This window comes from Athene cunicularia, assembly GCF_003259725.1.
Source record: "Athene cunicularia isolate RWA chromosome 4 unlocalized genomic scaffold, athCun1 chr4_part3, whole genome shotgun sequence".
Classification (NCBI taxonomy): domain Eukaryota; kingdom Metazoa; phylum Chordata; class Aves; order Strigiformes; family Strigidae; genus Athene; species Athene cunicularia.
This window is the reverse complement of record NW_020799100.1, coordinates 9,833,884-9,858,364: the sequence shown is the minus strand read 5'-3', so window position 1 is coordinate 9,858,364 and position 24,481 is coordinate 9,833,884. Positions and strand designations below refer to the sequence as shown.

At 38.8% G+C, this 24,481-nt stretch overlaps 1 protein-coding gene across 3 annotated transcripts in view; it reads right to left on the bottom strand.

Moving 5' to 3' along the window:
* Positions 1-18: 18 nt before the first annotated feature.
* ZDHHC15 (zinc finger DHHC-type containing 15) overlaps positions 19-24,481 on the bottom strand; it is a 149,978-nt gene continuing 125,515 nt past the window's right edge. Inside the window, exons 2-13 of one of the 3 annotated variants that reach the window (XR_003398424.1) lie at positions 20,926-20,952; positions 18,420-18,514; positions 16,734-16,854; positions 15,832-15,901; positions 15,212-15,244; positions 14,049-14,169; positions 12,589-12,721; positions 11,363-11,489; positions 9,869-9,978; positions 4,901-5,034; positions 3,691-3,779; positions 19-2,393 (exon numbers count right to left, since the gene is read on the bottom strand). Coding sequence is in view for 2 of the 3 variants with exons in the window: in XM_026848640.1 (XP_026704441.1) it covers positions 3,736-3,779; positions 9,869-9,978; positions 11,363-11,489; positions 12,589-12,721; positions 14,049-14,169; positions 15,212-15,244; positions 15,832-15,901; positions 16,734-16,854; positions 18,420-18,514; positions 20,926-20,952 (881 nt within the window). In the remaining variant the exon portion in view is untranslated. Of the gene's footprint in view, positions 2,394-3,690; positions 3,780-4,900; positions 5,035-9,868; positions 9,979-11,362; positions 11,490-12,588; positions 12,722-14,048; positions 14,170-15,211; positions 15,245-15,831; positions 15,902-16,733; positions 16,855-18,419; positions 18,515-20,925; positions 20,954-24,481 lie in introns of those variants that run through there. The other 2 variants (XM_026848640.1, XM_026848642.1) reach the window with 2 other exon arrangements.

The window sequence follows — 24,481 nt, the reverse complement described above, 5'->3', positions numbered from 1 at the left end:
GCAAAATCAGCAGTAACTAATTCCCAGAAAAGGTACTAAGTTACTTGGAAACCTTTAAAGCTGTTTCTACATCTGAGCTGGATAGCTGCATTATCATAAAGACATCTGTTTTAATAATAATTAGAAGACAAAATCTGATTTTATCTACTACCTAATGAACAGTGCTGCAGCTAGCCAGTAGCCAGGGATACTGCCTTGCAGATCTTGTAGTGCTGCTGCTGCTTGGCAGGGAAAGGACACTGACAGAATGACACGGCTGTAAACAGAACCAAATCCTGAAGGGAGACAAGAACCTGCTCAGAAAGCCCCTGTAAATCCTCATGGCTTCAGACAAGCTCTGATACTCCTATCTTAAAAATACACTTCAGTCAACTGACACAGAAAGTCACCGAATCATCTCCCTGTTTATACAAGGAATTTAGAATTTTAAAAGGCACGAATAGCACTCTGTTGGTGCTAAATTGCTATACATTTCCTCTTGTGTTTAGCTGCCATCTTCCTCTCAAGCTCCTGCTCCAGAACATATTTTGCCAGAAATGAGGCAATTAATTCTACTGCCACCTTTTATCAAGCACAGGTCAAGGTCCACCACGAGATTTACGTTAGAAGTACAGGTTTAGATTGATAGGAAAAATATTTTCAGCACTCAATAGCTGCTTGATGACAGAACCACCCAACAGATGGTTAAAGTGTTAAAGTGGCAGAAGCAGGAACATTCAGCATGTTCAGTACCACTTTGAGGAGGAGAGAGAGTAACCTGCGTTGAGCCTGGGAGGGCCACCCAGACTCCTAACCACTAAATTTCAGCAACAAGACATTCTGCAGAGGTTGCTGCTTGCTCTACTCCCAGTTCTGGAGGTTGATGTACAAAATATCTGTCCGCAGGGCACGGTTTATACCAGGTAGTTAGACGTCTGCTCTTACGGACAGAAAATCTCTGCAAGGCTCTTTGGTTTCATGAACACATTTCCACTGGTAGCAGCAGCAAAATAAACACAGGAAAAAAGGATTTAGAGTGTAGGCAAGGCCTTTGTCACCAAAGAGATACTTATCAGATGATTTCTCATGACATGCACAACTGCTTCCATAGTCACTGTCAACACAAATGGGCTGATAAACACAAAAACGGGATAGAAAATGGTAACAAATGATCTTAAAGGCAGTATACTAATACTTTAAGCATGCACCTAATTCAAACATGAGTGATGGAGTTGCCGGGTCAGAATCATGCAGATAAAAGATGACTCAGGTCTAGAAAAATGCATATAATCCTGCCAGCAAATTCTCAGTTCCATTCCACAGAATAAAAACAGCGATACATTCCTTTGACTGCAAATAGCGTAAAATGAAGAAAAAATCTGATCACCTCTTAGTGCTGAAAAACCTTTAAACCACCAGTCAATACATTTACTTAGGAAGAAGTTTGAAAAAATTCAATACATCAATTTTCTCATCAGCATTATGGGACTAAACCACCATTGTGGAGCGTAAACTCCAAACACTGCTGTTGGAGCTAAACTTTCAGTGCACATTTCCAACTCATGTGTTTCGAATTTACGTCTTCCCTTCTGACTCCATAAACACTCAAATTTCCATCAAACACTGATCCAAGAATGAGCTGATATTTTAGCCCTAGGAATTAATGCAAACTGTACTGTCTCAAGTTCCCTTTTGCATTTTAAGTGCCTGCAAGTAGGATTGGGCTTAAAGGGCACTATAACTCAAACTCTAACACAATTACACCCTCCTAAAATTTTTTTTTTTTTAAATCTGTGGCCACATTATTCTTGAATCTTGATATTGGCAATATGAATATTTTGATTTCATACACAGCTGCACATGTATGTATGCATGTTCAGCAATTTTTCAACACACATCCAGCTATCAGTTTAGTGCCAAGTTTAAGTGGGTCTGTCTCTCACTAAGTCAAACTGACTCAGAACTTTAAACGCATTAGAAAATGCCACTTGTCAGAGAAGGTTGGAGAATCAGTCTCAAAATAAATACCATTCCAAAGAATATTATGGCTTGGAAGAATTTCAAGAACTTGAGTCCCTGATGTCTGCAAAATGAAAAGGCCTTTGGAAATGCATTCACATCAATATTTTTACCTATTTTGAATAAAAAATATATATTATTTATAAAATAAAGAGAGCAGGCCAAAGAAGATTGGCCAGAATCACTTTATAAAACTGTTCTGTTCACTCCATAACTTAAACTTATAAAGCCTTGAAACATCTGGATAGCAGAATTTCTGGAGAAGCACTCTAGAATGCAGGTTCCAATCAGATGATACTTCATGATGTTTTCTCATCTTGAAGTTCCACTTGTTTTCTGTCCCTCAAAACTCAAGTCCATGCCAAGAGAAGGGATGTTGACTCCTGAGAGGGAAGCTGAAATTCAAATAAAGAAAAATGTGCAACTATAAGCACTGATCTGATGAGCAATAGATGGCTGTCTAATCTTGACTCCCAGCATTATTTTAAAGCCATGTGGAACAACAGGGAAAATGCTGTCTTCTCACTCCCCCAGCAGAATGGCAGTTATGTGGTCCTCACTGACCATTGGCAGAAACAGTACTTTGTGGTTTTTCTTCTCAGTGGAAGAAAATGCAATTGCATCTATAATATGCAAGCAGCCCATTTACAAAAACCTCGAGTTGCCCTATTTGTGTGCAGGACTCCGCAGTGGATTACAGTGCTTTGCCATGCAACACAGTCATTCAACACCCACAGAAAATAGAGGGGCAAATGCTATCTGATTGTTCCACCTCCTGCAAGCGAGACAGCAGATACTCCTCAAATCTTGCTCACTTACACTCCACTGTGAAAATATTTTGTGGAGACTGAAAAGGACACAGCCGGCAGCTTACTGCAACAGTATGTGTGTGGGATATCTCCCCACTATTATGAGAGTCACACAGATTACAGAGCAGTGAACATTCAGATTGCAGCATCTACCCCAAACTGCATCATCTGTTGTTGTACCCAAGTTTCTCCAGGGTGAAAAAAAAAAAAAAAAAAAAAAAAAAAAAAAAAAAAAAAAAAAAAAAAAAAAAAAAAAAAAAAAAAAAAAAAAAAAAAAAAAAGAGTAGCAGCTGATGTGGGCATTACAAGTTACTTCCATTTATTCCAAACTGCAACTTGGCTGTTCCCAAGTTCTTTTTAAGACTGTATCTGCACCTTCCCACACCTTTCATGAATCACTGAACAGACTTCCAATCCTGTAATTGTACAGGCTAGAACAAGAGTCGTTCCTACCACATTTATCAGGAGAGCTGCAGGGTTTGCACCCTCCCCTACAAACAGGGCTTTCAGCTCTTGTGTTAACTCCATCAGCATCCAGCCCGGGGCTACTGGAAAGCCACTGCTTTCTTTTAGGTTCTCTTAAACAATATATTGCTGGGTAAAATAGAGAAATACTGGTGAAATACTACCAGGCATAGATGCATCAACACCACCCTGTGGTGAGAGGTTCTGTGCTGTTCCGTGGGCTCAGAGGCCTGCTGCTACCAGAGCTGCACTGCTCCCACGCCAGCGTGCAGGTCTGCACCCCGCAGCCTCGGCACCTCAGGGGACTCTCCCTGAGCACCCACGTGCACCACTGTTAAAGTCAAAATCTGCCCGATGTTACCTACCAATGACCCTGCAAAGCGGCTGTTTTGAAGATAATGAAGAAATAAATACTGACCTTGACCTTTCTGAACAAGGTTTATACTGCTGCATTTTCAAACTGCTATGTCTCCTTTTCTATGGCAAGGGATGAAGCTTCACCAGACTCTATACAATGAAAACCAAAGTAGTTAGAGGTAAGTAAATCTGGTTTTCCTCACTGAGAATATATTTTCCACTAAGTAAGGGAGCGTGTTTTTAAGAATTATTCCAAATAAAAATAGACAACCACTTGTCAGAGATAACTGAACAGCAGTTTTTAAACTGAGATTACTCTATTATTGGCTTTATCTCTTTCATAACTGCGTCACAAGCATTAAAACCACAACGACAAATACAGATCCTTCCATTTTAATGGCACATTTTGGGCCTTCCTGCTTAGAAAATTATACCCGTTGACTTCTATTGTGTAAAAGGGAATCTGAAAACACTAAGCTTAGATCACTTCATTTGCTGATGCCTTACAAAAAAGAAAAGCAGTGTTGAGAAAACAAGGAAGAATAAAACATCGTTTGTGTCTACAGCACAGTCTCCTAAAACCCTTCTGTTAGATGGGACTGAGGGTACCAAAGCTTAATGAACCAGGAAATCATGTTCTCTGAATACTGTTGGGTTAATACAGCTGTGGTAGAAATATATGGTAAACATTTCATGCACTCATGGTAAGTTTATTATTAAACATTTTCACTTGCAAAATATTTTTTTTTTCCTATGAAGACACATTTTAGCCCAAATCTTGGAAAACTGAAAGCTGTGGAGGTCAGACTTAAGCCATATATAAGCAGCACAGAAATTTCTAGTTTTAACTTATGTTGAGGTAGTTGGGCTTGTTTCATCTGATGAAGAGGAAGCTCGAGGTCAATCTAATAGCAGTCACTAACAGTGTGGAGACTGTTTAAAATGACAACTGGCCTGAAAGCAGGTCATACCTCATATTCAACGGAAACAGGATCCTGCAACATTTTGCTCTATCGTAGAACTGTATTATTACAGTAACTAATACCCCAGAAATTCAAAGCAATTTATATGCCTGAGAAATAGGAAAGCTATCATGCTGCATTTCTCCCCACCTGCAATACATGGTTAAGTGAAACATACTGTCCTATTAAAAAATAAATCTGCAGCAGATATAGGAATAAGATCCAGATCCCAAATTCATACTTCCAGAGTTGTTTCCATGCCTGCAACAAACAAGATTTCAAAACTGGGTTGCTTTGTAGACTTCTTACACTGATCTTGTGCTGTTCAGTTTTAAGATCCAGAACTCGTTGTAAGACATGATGGTCAAAATGCAAGAACGGCATCAAGCAGTGTCAAATATCAATTTGCCACAGAACTTAAATTTTCTCCAAATGAATTTTCTCTGTGAAGGTAAAGGAAGACAAACAAAAAGGAAACACTTCCCCCTTACCGCTCAATGATACATACACAATAAATAAATAAATAAATTTGCCTAGGCCTCTCGTTTCCTTATTATGTATAAAGAGAATCAGTGCTATTGCCATTATCAGGTTATTTTCCTATTTATTAGCATAGACATCTATTTTAAGATGTAAAATCTAATACATTTATTCAGATGGGAGGTTCCAGAGAGCAGCCCTTTGTTCTGCATACCTTTAGGAAAGCATCTGATCTGAATGTCAAAGGGAACTGATAAAAGGATATATAAGACCTGCTGGCTCAGGGACATTAGTCCCATTAAAATTTCACTATCAACTTTTTATGGAATATCTTTTTTCCATCTAATTGATTTAGCAGCTGCAGATCCACGTACAAAACCATACTGGTTTTACTAAATATATTCACTAATTAATTTAGTTGAACTGATGCAGATTCCTGCACAGGTACCTCTCTATTGTTTCAAAGCTGATTACAAGGCAGTCATTGATGCAGGGTTTTGCACTGCTTTAACTTAATCTTTTTCTGTCAGACACAATTTAACCATTTATATCACGCCTAAAATCCAGAGATGCAAACCTCATCTTCTGTCCCAGTTTACTGATTGCCTGATACACCATTGTACTGTCTGAGCAATCTCTGCTCACTTCTGACATCCAAGCAGCTTTTTAAATTTCTTGATGGATAGAAATTCCATCCCTACAGTCACCACAGATGAGTTCTCTAATTAAAGGACTGCTATGCCAAATTAGCTGGTATCTCAGGACTTGAAGCTCCTTTAATTAGACTCCTACTGATTTGAATTTAAATTCAAATCACATGCCTTCAGACACCTGAAGCTTCATCACACCAAGAGGTATCAACTTCCACCTATTACTCAGGATATGCTGGTTTCTGCTGGAAAGATGTTACTTAATACAGATGACAAATTTTTGAAGGTGCAAACAATTTGGGAAAGATCTGATTCATACTGAAGCCTTTTGTACACGTTTGAATAAAATATATGATTAAATTAATAAATCAGTCCAAGAGATGAGATGTTGCTATAAATGTAAGCTGTCCTGTCCCAGGCTCCACAAGACAAAGTGTGCAAGCATCCACAGTACTGACACACCCATGACCAACATGTCAAAGACATTCTAGATGAGTTCTTTGAAAAAAATGATAACCTTACAAGCTGCCAGTTTGTGAACTGGGGTAGCTCTCTAGCTAGACAGATTAAACAGATGCCTGTGAATAGGGATGAACATTAATAAATCTGAAAAAAAATCAATTTACTATGAATTTTGAAGCAAGTGTTTTTGCCTTTGGCTAAGAAATGAAACAAAAGGTTCTCCACAATAGTTTTCTCCCTACATGAAACAATAAAAGTCTTAGCAAGGCCAGGATTAACCAAAAAAAAAAAAATTCCAACCAGGAAGGGTACATTCAAACATCCATATCAGGAAAAAAGGACAACCCTGTGGATAAGATGATTGAGACGAACGCTTGTACACTCCTGGGACCTGGATGAAGCTACCTCATCTCCTTGCTTTCAGTTGGGCTTGTCCTCTCGTCATGAATGTCCCAGTCCCCTTAATGCTCATCTCCCCCAAGATCCACATGTGAGCTGATTTTGCAGTTGTGGGAGCTTAAATATGCCTTGCTTTATGCAGACACAGAATAATCAGAGTGGAAGCAAAAGGCTGCAATAATGCTGTTAGACATACCATTACATGAAGAAATGTTTCATCGAGCTCCTCATTTTTTAAATTATTTCTGTGGTGTCTCTCTTCTGCACAAGCCTGGAGTGAGGGACTCAACTGATGAGAAGACCTCTCATTACTCTTGCTACCTAACACAAGTGCATGAAGATTTACAGATGAAACTCCAGGAGGTGAGAGACCCCACTTAAACACAAGAAGGCAGTTATTATTCTGATCTTGAGGCAGCTGGCAGTGCCATCTCCTAAAACTGCAGAACTTAAAAATCTGAACTTTCATGTCCTCAACTCCTGTTTTGCCTAATGTCCAGGTAATATGAAAAACCCAAACCTGGTGCTTTTTCTTATACAACTCCCTCTCCCCCAACAAATGTAAGAGATACACAGACATTTAATATCGTGCTAGCAGAATGGTATAGTCAAGAGCTTAGAGAAAATGCTCCATGAGATGGATTTATTCTGTATCACAAAAGTACTTACTCAAAAATATTTTATATATGTTATACAGTTGGACTCAATGATCATCGAAGTCTTTTCCAATCTAAATGATTCTATGATTACTGAATCAATCATGACCCTACCTGGTGGTCATGGAAGGCCACAGAACTTGTCAAGTGCAAGATTCAGGCAACCTTGCCTGTTGTGGAGCTTTTTGATGAAAGCGTCACACTCTGCTCCTGAAACCAGATCAGCAGCAGGGCTGAAAGCTGCATTACCAGCGTCAGCTACTATCAGTCCTACAGCACTGGCCACAGAAGCATCCAGGGTGGGGCGTCAGCTTGCTCCCCTCCCAACCACACACACTGCTCCCAGTCTCCATGTGGGATTTCTTCTTGCAAAATTCAGATGTGCAGACTGAGAGCTGAGAGAAGGATTTGCTTCTTTTTAAGAAAAATAAAGGGAAGTGGATTTCTCTCAGTGTTTGGTCTAGCAGCTGAATTACAGTTCCACATCACCAGTTTGTAGACACACAAAGGACAATCTCCTTATCTAGGGCATCATTTTATTTGTAACTCCCGCATTTACCTCACGGCCACTGCAAAAAAACTAACACTTCACCAATCATGGACCAAGATCCACATACTAACAGCTAACCATCTATTCACAGTGTGTGTTCAGCCTGTTTTATCACTTTTGTCTGTAACATTGTACAGGCTCAGTCTGGCATTTAAATTACAGCAAGATATTCCAATTTTACCAATATTACAGTTCTGCATCTTGTTGAAATAAGATTACAAACTCTTTTTTCACTGAGAAAGAGTAGTTAGAATAGGATAGAATATTTCAGTTGGAAGGGACCTACAATGATCATCTAGTCCAACTGCCTGCAAATGTAATTTATTTTATAAGCACTATAAATTGTGGGACTTCATATAAGCTCTAGATTCAGATTCTAGGGTCTGATCTGGCCAAAAATAATCTCACTGTCAAATGTTTTCATACTTAAGAATTAATGTTTTATTCAGAGAATTTATACTTTGTAAAAGTTGGAAGAAGTTCTGACTCATTCCTAAAGGAGTTATTTTTAAGCACCATAAACAATATACAGAGATGCCATATTTTGTTATCTTTAAAGCCAATTTGTGTTATAACTGCCAAAATGTATAGAACAAACCAGGAAGAACAGGTAGTTTGTAACACACAAATACAAACTAATTAAAGTAGTTAATCTGAAGAAAAGCTGAAATGAGTCCTTTAAGTCCTATTGACAAAATCCTGGAGAGCATATTTTCCCAGGAGTCTATGAAGTGTGCCTTGGAAAAAACAGACAGTGGAACAACTTAAACAAACAGCTGCAGGTAAGACCTAACCAGAGCCTGAACAGCAAATACCGTGCTGTTAGGATTAAAGAGCTCATTGCACAGTACATTGCACACGTATAAAAATGCTCACATGAAAAGACTGTTACCCCCTTTAATCAAGACTACAGTCTTCCTCACAGGTTCCCAAACATACATTGTGCACATGACTACAATGTATACCCTGAAAGGGAACATTATCAGCAAAGTTTCTGAAAACTTCTGAGGCAATAAAGAACATAACTAAGGAAATCATGTTCCTGAACAATAAGCAGTGATATTTGGTTTTCCAAGTATACTTGCTTGATTCACTAATACAGTAGCCTGAGAATTAACTAACACTTTCACCACTCCTTAAAGGTAAAAGAAGAGTGAGATTACTGTATTTCTTTTAAAGGGAACCTGTGGATGCCATCCTTGCTCCACTGGAAAAAAATATGAGCCCTTGCTTACTTTACTAACAGAATTTCTGAACCCTCAAACATGGTAAATGGTGTCTCTGACATAAACCCTGATACTGTGATACATAACGTATTTTCCAAAGACCAAAGCTTGGAGGTAAATACACAAAGGAAAAAAACCAATCAAGTTCAAACAGAGAAATGTAACAGTAAAGAATCATTAAACTAATTTTGGATCCATCTAACAAAAATCATCAAAGAATGAATACACATATAAAGTGTCTTTTTCTAATAGGACATCCACAACACAAAAGGTATGCTTACATTTCAGAAACTGATCAAATCTATTGTTCAAACACACCAGTTCACCTAGAATTGCTCTCAGCACTTATATTCCTTCTATGGAGATCAGCACATAGCTAGGCAAGCATCAAAACCAAATGAACTTCTTTACTCTTGTAATAAAGCTGAACAAACAAAGTCTAAGTAGCTTCCTAAATGTATCAATGCATTCAGGTGTTTGCATGCATGTTTTCACAAGCTCTCAGAGGATACATGCACTGTAAAAAAAAAAATCTTAGTCTTTTCATTTTTACAGGCACAACTTTATGTCTCCAGTATCTGTTCTGCATGCAGCAACATTTACATACAAATACACTCAGTTTGTGGAAATTTCAATTGCTCTCTGCAACTTGTAACAACCTCACAGTTCATTTACTTGGAAGTAGAAAGTTACTAAAAAAAGAGTTGACTCCAAAGTAGGGCTTATTTTTAGTCTGTGTATATTAGTCAAGTCAGAGCTGATCAGTGAATTAGCCAACACAATTTTTTTATTTGATTAGTTCTTATAATTCATCCATTAATCACTGTTGGTCAAGACACAACTAATTTCCTTACCATGAGGCTCTTCATCTATTCCATCATCTTCCCACTGCTCTTCATTTGCTAGGAGAGGATTCTGAGCTTCACACAAAGCTCTCATTGGGAAAAAATGTCCATCACCCTGGCTGCATGGAAAAAGTCAGAGAAAGATACTGTAAAAAGCAGTAAGTGACACTGAAGGATGACAATTTCTACATGTTTTATCTGCAAAGTTTTCTATTGCTTGTATTTCCAATGTTTACTTAAAATTATCTTTAAGTTCTAGAAAATACTGTGTTCATTTTTTGTGGCACCTCAGATACCAAGCTTTATTTGTGAGTAATTTTGGTCCTCAATTCCTTCAAGCTCTTTAGAGAATAAAAGTTCAAACCTACAGCCTGGAATGAAGTAATTTTAAACAGAACTTAAATGTGCCTAACTTGATCAAGTCATAGGTCACAGGTACAAATTTTCTCATTTTATGCCATAGATTCTTCAGGGCAGAAATTACACTTCTGTGTTTGAATGACATCCAACAGAAAATTGCCCCAATCTTAGTTAGATGTTACCAAAAAACAAATAAAAGACCCACTTTCCTGTGACCTAAACCTGGACACAAAATGAAAAAAAAACAACAAACCCAACAAAAAAGTCTCTGCAAAGATCTAAATTTGCAAAAACTGTTTTTTGCTTTACTATTAACCAAATAGCAATGCATATCTGGGTATCAAACAAGAGTTTGAGAGTATGTTCAAATTCATGTAATGCAAACTAACAAAGTTAAAATCTAGATGTTCTAGCTTGGTCTGCAGCATACTGCATTCCCTAACATCCAGCAGCAGAGACAGAGGCACTGTAAACTACCTGGAATCCCTTCTTCCTTGGATTTATCTTCTTGCAAGGAAAATGACCTGAGTGTTCTCCCTGCAATGACTATATGCACTGGTAAGGTGCCTCTGGCTAGCTCTTCAGTGCTGCCTTTCATTGCATTTTTATTCTGGGCTGAGCTCTCCCCTTTCACTATACTTAAGAATGGAAAACAGATGCAGTGGGGATGGTACTGGGACTTAAGACTAACACATTGCTACTTGAAAAAGTTGTGAATTGCTGTGCCAGGAAGTTATTTTAAATTGTGCCCAATTACTAAAGGAATTAAATTCCAGTGTACTTTACTACTGGTCTACTAAGTGCCAGAACAACATTTTCCCCTACATTAAGAAACATGAACTCGGTTTCAGGCAGAGCCATCTGACAGATGAAGAGAACAGCATCTTTGAAATGAATGCCCATCCTCACATGGGCCACAGGAGTCCAGGAAGAGTGGAGCACATTTAGCCCTCAAAAACTTTTCCCTTCCAGACTTCTGGTGAACAGGATTAACACTGATGTTTGATGGTGCATTTACAATGATGCACAATAGCAGTTGGCCACACAATAACAGATGTAACACATGAGGGTGTAGCAGGCATTTAGAAGTCAGTCCCTCCAGTAATTGTATCAGCTTTTAGCACTGACTTGATTATTACTTACCTAGAGGCAATAGGTAGTAACCAGAGCTTTTTTTCTTCTCCAAACACTTGCTGAAGATTCTTTACAAAGCCAAGATTGAATCCATTTTTATCTGGGCCATTTTGAAACACCGGAGCTGAGAATGCCTCTACATACAGATGGAATTTCAGTGAAAAAAATGAAAATCAATGCCATATACTCTGAAACAGGATTGTGCATGTTGTAGCCATCTAAACATGATTTAACAGGTTATGAACTAGCATTACACAAAGTCTGAAAATAATAGATTTTTAATTTTGCAAGCCTGTAAAGACTTTCAAACTGAAGGTAGGAATTTGGTTTTGCAACTGAACCATATGGAACACACAAACTGAACTACAAGTGGTTGTTTAGTCTAGAGAACAGAGTTAAAAAGTCTTCATGTGAGACTTGTTGAAATTCAGTGGTTAGAAATTTCTAAGTAGGTTGGTCTTTAATGCATATTTCAGAAGTGGCACTGGACATTTAAAATGCCTCATTCATTACTGATATAATGAACAAGCATTAGGAACAAACATACGTCAATAGACCCCTTGTTGTGGTGAGACATATAATTAAGAAAAGAGAGGGTAGGAAAACCTAGATTGCACTAGGAACAATTTTATCTAAGCTGCTGCAGAGGTCTGATGTTTTGGGACAGATGAGATTTAGTGCCCCATGAAATAAATTTTAAAGTTAATAACTATACAAAATATGAATATTTGCTCAAACTCTTAATAGTGTGTGTTTTATATAAAACTTTATCCAAAAACTTTGAAAAATTGAACATTTATCTGAGGAAAGACAAAGAAATCACTTGATAAAATGATACTGTTTCAGATCTTCATTTCATTGGTTTTACAGTCATAAATTCTTTGCCTTTGTCAGAGATGATGGACACTCTTTTTGCCCAACCTTACTAAACTGTTTTAGGATACACTCCAGCATATGAGCATAAAGAACCATTATTCCTCAAAAGCTGCACTCATTTCACAGCAAATGTAGTTATACATATGCATAACATTTTTATAATTGGACTTTTACACTTTAAGGCTCTCATTTCCCTAACAAAGCTTTTGTCACACCAGCTAATAAATGCAGCTCATTTGAAGTGACAAATTTCTGCAGGATTGTGCCAAGATCTTAAAACTTCCTCCCCTCATAAGCCAGCAGGAATGTACAGAAGTAGAACAAAAATGCCATTATTTTTTTCTTCTTACAGCACTTACCTAAAGTAGATCTGTTTCTACTAACGAGCCAACAATGGTAGCCAAATAGAAACATAAGGCTTACAAAGAACATGACCGCCACGAAGAGAAGGAAAAGGACATGAAATTTCGAACGTCCATTAGTCAGTTCACCCTGGAGAGAAAAGCAACATAGAACAAGTGGTAGGAGAAAACAAGAGCTGGAAATTCCTTGCTTCTAGAGAGAAGAAAGATAGCCTCCAAAACTCCTATCTAGAGTTCTCAAACTTGTATACACAAAAGTCACACACTACTATAAAAAGCCAGAAGGGACAAAGAAATGCTCTGATTCCTTTGCCCTCCTGTAACCAAAGCAGGAGGTGTGGGGCTTTGCTACTGGCTCCTCAAATGTAACAGAGCCAGCCCAATCACAGCTTCCCACTCAGGCACAAGAAACATGCCTTGTGCCCACAGGGAAAGAAGCAAGCACAAGCTCTTGAAGACCTGTTTATGTTCTCCTGGGTTTCCTGTGCACATATGAAAATTCTGCCCCTTTTGCCCTAGAAGGCACGCCAAGAAAACCCGGCCTTCATAGCCACAGCAATCAGGTAGCTTTAGAACTGAGCAGAGATGGTTTGGAAAAGTTTAAAAGCCAAGTGGGATCTTACAAGCAGAAGAAACACTTCTTCCCTTCTACAGGGGAAGAGTCAAGTGCCAGAGGTCCTCATAAGCACACATCGACAGAGAGGCTGTGGGGAGCTCGAAGTTAAAAATTACTTCTCAGCCTTTGCTCATGCCATCTGTGCAGCCACAGAGCTCGTCTGTGTGCCTTTCTTAGCATAAGAAACTATTCCTGCTACTGTCCCACCAGCATCCCCGGAGGCAGCTTAGGTAACTGATTAGCCATTAAAACAACAGAAATTCAATAAATTAATGCAGAGCAAAGTTAAGTTACTTAAACACAGTCTATACAGAGTTAGCAGCAGAGGGGATGTAAAAAAAACCTAGAGACGGAAGGCCAGACTCTTACAGGAGCTGTCAGTGGCATTGCTGGCATATGAATGACAATCAGGAATTGAATGAGAAGCGTACCTTGTTACCGTCAACTTTTAAATTGAGAAAGAAGTCATGTGGGGATTAGAAAATGAACAAGGCTTTTTGATATTTTCCAATAAATATGTACAGATCAGTGTCAGTATGTTATACACTGATACCAAAGATTGTGAGATACATGCATGCAAACACAAGACCAGGTAAAGGATATATCTTCTTTGCCAGAAGCTAACCCTACAATTTGAAATTCCAGAAGTCTATTTGCCTCTTGCTTTGTGCATTTCAGACATATAATGGGAATTATACTTAAAAAAAGGGCACAAGGAAATAGCTTACACAAGAAATGCAGACCATCTCTCAGGGGAGACTGAAAGCAAAAAAGTACCAAGAGTGACTAAACCCCACCAGACTCATAGGATATGAAAAAGTAACCAGGTTTCACAACTTACTGTCCAATACTTAATGAAATACTTGAAGACTGTTGCAGCAATATACATGCAATACAACAAAGCATAGGCTAAGAACAGTAGAAAGAATTTGTAGTTAGAAAATCCAATGCAGTTATTCACCCTAGAGAACAAAAGCAAAGTTGAAGTCAGGGTATGTACAGCACACGGTTGTAACACAATGAATTGTACAGTTTGGGGGGTTTTATTAAGCCTCTTGATTCTACAACGTGATTTCCTCAATACATAGCTCCCCTTAGTGGTCAAAATGAAATAGAACTGAAGTCTCTGCTTTTCACTTGACCGCTTCTTGCTATGCCAAGTAAAAGGACAGTTCACAATTTTGGAATCTGCTTTAAAGTTGGTGCCGCAGGTGAACTTGTCACAGAGGCAGGCTCTAATTACTCGTGACTGTTTCTTGTCTCCAAAGGTAACGAGATCTGGGGTGTCTGTGTTACTTGATCCATTTGCAAAACTCAGCAGCCAGATTCACCACTGCTTGTTTGTTGACATACAAACCCAATAAACCCAAATTTGATTGTAATTCTCCATGCACAGGACAACAGGACAACTCTAGAAAGGAACAAGGGAGTGCAGACAAAAATAGTAGGTATTTGCCTCAAAACTCCCGTTTGAAATATCCCCTACAATTTAGGACTACCAGGGAGGTTCAGGTGGGGAAATGTTTGTGTTGCCTCTGATTTCTGAAACCTTCTTTTTCAAAAAAAAAAAAAGAAGGAGTTTAAGAAATTTAGTGGCACCGATTCTCAAAAAGTATAAAGCTTAACTCATCCATGCACCAGTCTATACAAACTGTCCCTGACTGTGCACAAGTGACAGGCATCATTCCAGAAACAATCTGTGTGCAAGTCTTTTTATTGAAAGCAACCACCAACTGCAGGCTGAAACGATTATATACCCAAAGCAGTGGGGCTTTAAATTGTATTGATAAAACAGCTCTTTTACACATAGCCCATGGAACAAACACAAGTGATCTGGCTTTCAAAACACCAAATATTTCAGGCAATTTCAAAGTGGAATTATTTTATAAATTTCCCAGCATAATGGTCTAAAATGAGAGAGGCGTACAGTGTCTGTTCTGTGGCAGAAATGTATTTAAACAACCTCTCTTTTCAGAAAAGTACAAACCAGTATCTAGAACATACCACGGACAGTGATGATCCATTTTTAGCACGCATCTGCAAAGGGACAAAAAAGAAAAATCAAAGATTTATATTTGGTACTTAATTGACAACTGCAGATCAATAGCAAAAGCCTCTAGTTTTTGTGAGATTTCTACACAACACTATCTCAAGATGATAATATCTCTTTGAATTTTTTAAGGTAGGTATCATTTAAAGATGGAACATTTATTATTTTTCAACAGCAACCAGTGTTCTTGGTATTCTGCCAGATAAAAAGACATGAAAATAAATTCTGCCCTAGAGGGCTTAAAACTTTGTTTGGAATATTAAAAAAAAAGTCAAAACCATACTTCAGTTTAACCTGCCTAGGTTAAACAGTTAATTTTCACTAGATGGCACATGCTTTCTAGCGACTTAATGCTGATACCCTTGTAGGTGTGGGAACAGCAAACACTTCAGGGCCACAAATAGCAGCAATGCCCATGGTACCGCTGTCACACACCAACATCCACTGCTGACTGCAGCTGGACCAGAGGTACTCAGGCACCTTTCCGTGTAAAAAGACACGTGGAGGACCAGACCGTTCACATAACTCAGCGGTGACGATATTCACTTCAGTGAAAAACAGTCCAGGAACTTACACAGCACAAACGGAACAATGGTGACAACGATCAGGTTTTATTAGCTGGCACCTATCACAGAATCGAATACCTGAAATTAGAGGCACATTAATAGCAAAGAATAGAACAGTGTTCTTTTCACATGTTAGTTAACATTCTGCTCGTTTCCTAACTATCCGTGTTCTTCCCTCTACCACTTCAAAAGATGAGTGCATTTGCAGCTGAGTTTTGCTGCCAGGACATAATCAGATAAGCAATGCTCAGAATTCTCCTGGAGACCTGCAGATGTGGGGAACAATCCTCACTGCAAAGCATAGAACCAGCTTAAAAGGGGTACAACAAAACTGTACATTTCCCTCTGGCTTCCACATTTACTCAGACTTTACGTACATTCCATTTTGGTAATTGCCTCTATAGCAGCTTTTTACTTCAGAATTCTCTGGCTTCTCTGACAGAAATTAACACATCAGAGCCTCCAATATGAACATGGATTTCTTCTAATCTTTGAAATGAGCACAGTATGCATTCAGTCACAGAACAAGGTCCAGAAATCTGTTCAAATAATTATGTCCTGAATCTCTAAGATAGACTCCTTTTCAAGTAAAAACAACTAAGGATTTTGTCACTATTACTATTTCTAAACACATACAATGTAAGTAGGGTTTTAAACTGTAAATATATATTCGTTCTCAAAGGCAGCACTTGGTACTCCACTTGAATGGAAGTGTTCAAGGCTCTTTTGTTTTCCCAAACATAAATCCTGAACGAAAATGCACTAAAATTATTTGCACAAGAAGTTACACGGTGCATGCAGTGGCTTTAGGAATACCCTGTTGGTCGGCAGTATCATCCGAATTGCCAGCATATGCTACTTTAGCATGCTTGATTAGTTTGAGAGAAACAAAACTCTCTGCTTAGCTGACCTCCATTCCCTGTTCTGGTGTAGACCGGCAACTTCCTTGCAATTTCGGCGAGAATTTGCCTTTGCACCTCTGGCCTTTCTTCATTTTCATAGCGTTCTTGGTCAGCATAGGACATATGATACTAGAAGCAGAAGTCACGAGAGGAGCAATTACTCCTGGTAGCAGAGATAATATTTCAAATACAGATGAGTTTGGACACATTTCAACTTTCAGATCATTTTAATGAGAATAATCTAATGTGAAAATGTGTTAAGAAGACAGAGATAGTATGTGCTGGACAGCCAGAATACTATGTGACACATCAATAAAAAATGCAAAAGTGAAATTAAGGGTCACGAAACAACATACTACAATTGCTGCTACTACTACTGCCTTAGATTACTATTTTTCAAGAATAACATTACTAACCATGAAGCACTTCCATTGTGAGCAAGAACCTGTCCCCAGCCACAGTTTTATGCTAAAACAGGGAGTAGTTTTTAATTTATAAATTTACAATTCTCATAATTAGGATCAGATTATGGCCATGTATATTTGGAGTGCCACACAAGCATCATTCTCATTCAATTGCTCCAAACACAGTGTTCCATTAGTATCTCACAGAGGTAAAACAGAACTCAAAAAAAAAAAAAAAAATCCACCAATCTGAGCAACATGAAGAAGTAAATGTTTGGTAGAAAAATAATTGAAACAAGTATCTGCTGCTGACTGTTGTGTGCTCAAACCACTAAATCATACTATTGTCCTAAAATGAGCCCCCATGTTAAAAAACCCCATGCCAAACCCTTAACTAAATTATTATTTGTGAAGAATCTACTTTTGTCACAATGAACCCCAGTTTCTCTTTACAATAGCATATTGTTACATTTCTCTTTCCTGATTCTGCTGTCCAGGGAAGTACAAGGACTGGAGCTACTTGTGCTCTGTGTATACTTGGAACCAAATCAAAAGCCATATGCTATGCACACAGCCACAGTCCCCACTGCCACAGACATGTGACATCAGAATCTCAGCATGTTTTAAAGGAAAATGATTCTTCTAACCCTCACTATCACAAGAAAGAGCCTGGCAAAGGAAGCAAACCGCCACTACAAAGGGGCCTATTCCAGCCAGCAAAGGGCTCCCAGCAGCGCAGGCAATGCTGGACCTTGGTGGGACACAGAATGTTCACACACGCACCACAACCATCTGGCTCAAGAGATCAAGAAACCCCTCTACCATTGCAAATGCGCCTGTTTCCACCTGCACTGTAACATCTTCCATGAAGAGTGAAAAACAAAACGGAAGGTCCTTACTCAGGAGACTCCAGTAAGGCTAGGTTAAGGAAGGTCCTCAGGATTTGGCTTGTAACTTGTTAAATGCTTAGAGATCAATGACACTAGAAATATGGAAGTTAATAAGCATCAATATTATTATTCTCAACATGAAAAATCTTATCGACTCCTGGAACACCTGAAAAGGCAGCTTTAAGTTAACACTGTCTCAGATTTAAACCATGCTCTGTGGGGAGTTAAAGGATTCTCAGAACACTAAATGACTCAGTTTTTATGGACAACTCTAGGTCACTTTCCATCTCGTTAGGAAATCTGATCAGTTGTCCAGATCAACCAGATTGAAGGATTTTTGAATTTTCTTTAGCATCCCTGCTTTTATTCTGCAGTGAATGAAAAGTGCTTGGACTCTTACCTTTTTGCCTGGCTGCACTGGGAGAGTAAAAATAGACTTCCAATATGTCCACACAAAGAGCACAAAGAGAATATGGAATATTACAAGATAGGCCACTAAAAAAAAACCAAAAACAAAGAAAGAACAGAAGAAGAACAATGACTTCTTAAGTAAAATTTTCATTCATGAGAGGCATAATTCTAATCTTTCACAACAATGATCATAGAAAGAAAAAGAACAATTTACAGTACCAACCAGTATTACAATCCAGCTAAACCTTATGGTCACAGAGGCAGTAAAGTTTCAGAGATCTGTTGCTGCAGTTGGGGGCTACCCATCTCACAAGTCTCTCCTTCTCCACCTGATCCAATTCCGTGGATGAGGAAGAACTAAGCTATAAGAGACTTCAGCCACAGGGGAGGGGGCAACCTTGTATCACTGGGAATGACAGGATTCCTGTCTCTTCCCCATACCCTAGGCACAGGCTAGTTCTGTTTTGAGCTGGCTGGTGCTGGGCAGCAAAAAGGTTATACTGCAACACTCCAGCATGTCCAGCTTCTGTGTTCAGCTGCTACTAAATGCACTTAGAATCACAGCACCATATTACCAGTGTACTGTCCACCCATGCAATGCATTCTTCACCCCTTGTGAGAGCTGAGAACATGCTCTAGCAGAGCTTTACATCACCAGAAAAATCATATCTATCTTATGAAACATATTTTAGATTTGCCACAGTTGATACAACAAAACAAATCAGGAAAACATTCCTCAAATTGAGCAAAACAGGTCTTGTGATTACTGAGAAAGAATTGTAATCCACTAGGCACAACAGTATCATGTGAAATCCAGCCTGCGTCAGAGTAATCTTATTTCAATACGCAAAATTTATTTCAAAGCCTTTGAGTGTAAGCAAGAACACTGTAGTTCAGAAAGCCAAAGGACAGCTGTCCTTTCGCTACACAAACTATTTGATTGTTATTTTTTTTAATACTCGGCTCACTAACACATTATCAAACAGTTACAACAGTTTTGTTTAAACACACCATTTAATCATAACCATTACCTCATTTCCCCATGTAATCTAAGATCAAAATTCTAGCAAACTCAGATGAAAGTAACTACAACTAGTGGAAAGAAGTCTAAAGTCCAGACACTATCTAATCTCTCAGGCAAGACTGTGTGAAAACATAATTGGTAAAAAGGCCAAACACAGCTTTGAGACTTTCTAATGAGACATCAAATGATCTGATGATACACCTCACAACGATGTGATGGATTGTGTGACTGATCTGTGAATCAATTATAATTCATTACTATGCTCTTATGTTTGTTTGAGATGTTATACTACGTGCAGGTGGAGCTCAGTCATTTTTAAATTAATATGTAAGGAGATAAATCTTGCAACAGGTTTAAGTTTGTTGATAAAGCAATACAGTAGCACGTTAGAGGAAGCTGACCTGGAGATGCACTAATAGATTAGGTAACTAATCTTCTTCTGAATAATCATTAACAATCTGCTTTCTACAGTTTCTCTGTAACAGTTACAAGTATTAGGACAGGTCTCTAATGGAAAGAGAATTTACTTGATGCAGCAATCTGAAGGGTCTTTAAAGTATCAGCCTTCATGGGACAATTTGCCAGATGAAAATCGCTACACCCACTTCTAGCCCAGAAGAAATGAAGGTAAGAGGCCATCTGTATCAGCCAAATGCCTCCAAAGCACCTCCAGGAAAGAAGAGGAGGAATACTAAAATGGCCACTGACCCCTTATCCTTAGAACATGACTGTAGCCTCCAACAATGCTCCAGTGGAAACAGTCTCATCCTGTGATCCTGCTGCTCTGCCTGACTTGTTCAGCAACCTCACCGTACTGTGCCTGGGACCTCAGGACAATGTCAGACTGTACTACCACATGGATCTGAGAAGTGTTGAAGAGAAACAATAATGAGACAGAAACCTTTGCTGTAACTCATCTATGGTAGTAACTGTAAATTACTGTGCTACCACACTCAATACATGGTTAGTGGTCAACAGAACCAAGCAAAAAATCTTTTTGCAAAAGCCTCCCTACAAAAAAATATTAAAAATAGATTTCACTGAAAGATCAAATAAAACAGTGAAAAAACCCCAACAACAGGCAGGTCACAGAACAGTACTAGTCTCTTCTGTTTAGCTTGTAAAATCAGCTCTGAAAACATAAAACAGAAAGGGAGAAAAGGTATGTGGGTGTATACAGAGAGACAACTCTTTCAGAAAAAACTATGTATAAGGGATGAAAGCTTTTTCAGGTTCTCCTGCTTATACTGTGACTAAACAGAGGCATTTCTCAATACATCCAAAAGTTATAGCATGTCTAACAATGCATACTGTATACTTCATGATGCATAATTACAGGAAGGAAACACTGAAATCAGAGTCTATAAGTTTAAAAAAAACTGATGGAAAGTATTTTTAATATTTTAACTGGAACATCTGTGAATCTTTTTACACATTACTGAATGACAAATAGTAAATTGAATGCACCTACCTTTTTCCACAGGGTTGCTCAGAGTCACTGAAAAAGAAAAAAACACATGTCTACAGAGCAAATAGGATTCCCAGTAAAGTTAGTGATAAACAATGTTCTTATTTGAAATACAGCCATTTTAGGGAAAAAAGTTCAACAGACAGGAGGAGAGCCCACAATTTAGCATCAAATCAAAAGCATCCATAACAATTCCTTGTTTACTCATGCAAACAAACCAAAAAGTTATTTAATAACTGTTACTTATGTTCTATTTTCCACGTTATAAAATATATGCTGTATATTTTACATTAGAAATATGACAAAAATAATCCACTGGTGACAGTGATGTGACAAGATTACTAGGGCTCCTCTAGCAACCACCCAAGCAGCATCTCTATGCATGTACTTTTAAGTATGCACTTGTAGCCTGCTTTGTACTAGTCTCTAGGTGGTCTTGATCCTCTGCAGTAAGTCATGCCCCAATGCATTTTTGCATCAGTATACATAAAAAATTACAAATTGTCTCAGCTTTGGCTTAGTCAGCAACAAAGGATACACTGTAATGACTCAACTATTTTTACACTTCCTACTAGCAGAGTTTTTACATCCCCTCCTTACTTTACCATAATCACAGGAACAGTCCCTGCTAACAGAACCACATAGAGCAACCAGCAAAGGGTACACGGCTCAATGTCTACTTTTACTGATTATTTTTAAATCCATCTATTATTCTAAAAATCATCATCCAAGTTTAACAAAAAAAGATAAAGACATATTTCTTTAACTGAAAATGGAGCAGTTCTATTATATCTTGACAGAATACTGGAAGACAAAGATCGTTCATGAGATGGGAGCCCCTTAGATTGAGTCCACAGCCTTGAATCTATAGGTTACAACTGATATGTGTTCCTCCTTGGAGGAAATGAGGAATGAAGGGAAACCAGCGGCCACAGATCATCTCCCAGAGGCACAGTACTCTTACACAAATAAGATCACATTGTTGAAAGACTCAAAGATTTGAGAGATTGCATATACCAGCAGTGACCCCTTCAGTAACTCTGTTAGAATACATAAAAAGAAGTGATTGAGGGATCGGAGCCTTTTACTTCTAGCCTACAGCCAGCATCTGGAAAGAGACTCTGCTCTTCAAGACTCACTCTATCATATCTTACTTGAATAACAAACTTAGAAAATGTAAATCAGATTAGGAACCAAGAGGTCCTGCTTTTACTAATGAAAGTAGCTTTTCTTAAAACCATGTGAACAAATAATTTTGATCTGCAAGCTCTATGATACACAACAAGGTAGATGAAAAGAAGAGATTAAATGCTTGCTGTGTCTCTGCACACTCAGTTTCAGATGAACAAGACTACTAGGAAACCTTTAGTTTTTCCTTTGGTTTGCTGCAAATCGAACTACAAAGAGTACATCAGCTTTTCACAAATACTGCTGGGTACCCCTCTGAAGTATGTGTCACACCTGCAGCATGGCCTTTCTCAGGATTTTAACTGAGAAAAGAGCAAACTCCTAAATAAATATTATATAAAGGTTTTTATCATAGGACATTGGATCATTGTTCAACCAGAAACCGGACATGAAATCAAAGCCTCCTCTGGAATGCGACTTGTTGGCCATATCAGTCACTGAAAGTTTAAAACCCAGCATTATGAGATACCTCTAGGACATCACTCCCATAGTAGTTTCAATGCTCAGCAGTCTGCACAACCAAAAACAAAAATCAAGAATCCAAATAGAACATCTACTATTTACATGCTTGCGACAGCTGAAATGGCAATACACAATGGAAACGTGAGGAAAAAGAAGCCAACACAAAGTCTTGCTATATTACAAATCTGGAAGAGAGATAATATCTTGAGAGCTAGTTCTCAAGTAACTGCATATGCCAACATTTAATGTTCAAATCCTAAAATAATTAATTTAGTCATTTCAATTTCTGTATAGATAACCTCCTCCACACACAAATAAAATGCATGACTGAGAAAGATGGGGCAAAAAAATAGATGGGTGTGGGCACAGAAGTGATTTTAAGCTGTGATTCTAGGCAGTGAGATGAGCTCCTGCCAGCTTAACCAGCATTTACAGAATAACACAGGCCCAAGCTAAACCCCACTTAAATCAGCCAAGTCTTTCCTAATATCTGCACTGAGACTTGGAATTAACCAATGTTAAATATTACTGAATTTGCACACCACTACAAACAAAGCATATTTCAAAAGACTGACATTTCAGGAAAATACTCTAAATTTTCTGTCACATGGTCTAATTGTTATATGCACCTTGGAGATATCATTCCATATGAATTCTTGAAAGAAACAGCCCACAATCACAGAAATGGAATAAAATGTCATGAAGTATTTGTTGGTTTTGCCTAGCTGTCAATTAAAGCAAAGAAGCTGCATTTCATTTTAGTCCCCATCAAGAAAAAAACAATAGGATTTCCTGCATTGGCAACCCTAATAAAAATATCTGATTTAAATTTGCTGTGCAGTACCAGAAGGCAGCTCCTTTCACAGAAGTTCTGAGAACTTTGGCTTCGTTTATCTGACTTATCCTATCTTGAAGAGAAAGGGCCACATGCTCCTCCTCAAAAGTCCAAGCTACCAGCTTTTCTCTCCACCCTCAACCAGACCTAGAAACCCTTTCCTCTAGTAATAGGTTTTTGCACACACAGTAAATCAGAACATAATAAGAAAGTTTGCATCTTACTATATAAATTGCTACATTAAACTATACACTTACTAGCTAGTACCAAAAATCTGATTTCCATGCTACTGTAACAAGTTCCTTGACTCATGAGCATGGTTTAACATAACCTATTTTTTTCATTTTCAGAATATAAGAAAATTACTGCAACGGAGGGCATATATTGATTTTTGTCACTGCTTAAACCAGAAATCACATCTGAACATCATCATATGGCAACAATATGGACTTTCCCTGTGGGTATAACTCTCCCAGTCTTCACAAACGTCATTTCCCCTGGCTGGCATGAGGACATAGAATACACAGACTCGTGACTAAGTAAAGGAAATCGCAAAACCTAGCCAGCTCAGCTAGGATACAAATCTTATGGAAAAACAGGGCAGCACACCATAAAAATCCCACTAATTAACCCCATCACAGACTTGACTACTAATAAAGTGTTTCTTCATATCCAGCCGGTCGCTTTTGGGTGTGTCTAACTGCAGTTACAGGCGTGATTCGAGCATGTGGAAACATCTGCCAGCTGCCAGGCGTGCTCGGGTTTAAGGTTCAGGTATCGGCCGCACCTGAGCCGGCCCGCCAGGCGCCAGCTGGGTGCGACTGCAGGGGCTGGCAGAAACATCGCTTCCTCCAGACCACACAGGAAGGGGAAGGAAGAGAAAGGGGAAGAAAAAGAGGAAAAAAAGGAGAAACCCTCCCGCCGCCGTCGAGATGTGCTCGAGGCTGTGCGTCCTGCGGGCACTGGGGCCGCCTGAACCGCCGGGCCGAGCAGGACTCCCACCCTGGGGGCCCTTACAGACCAGCACCGGGAGGGCAACGCTGCCCCCGGGAAACGCGGGCTCCTGCGGGGAGC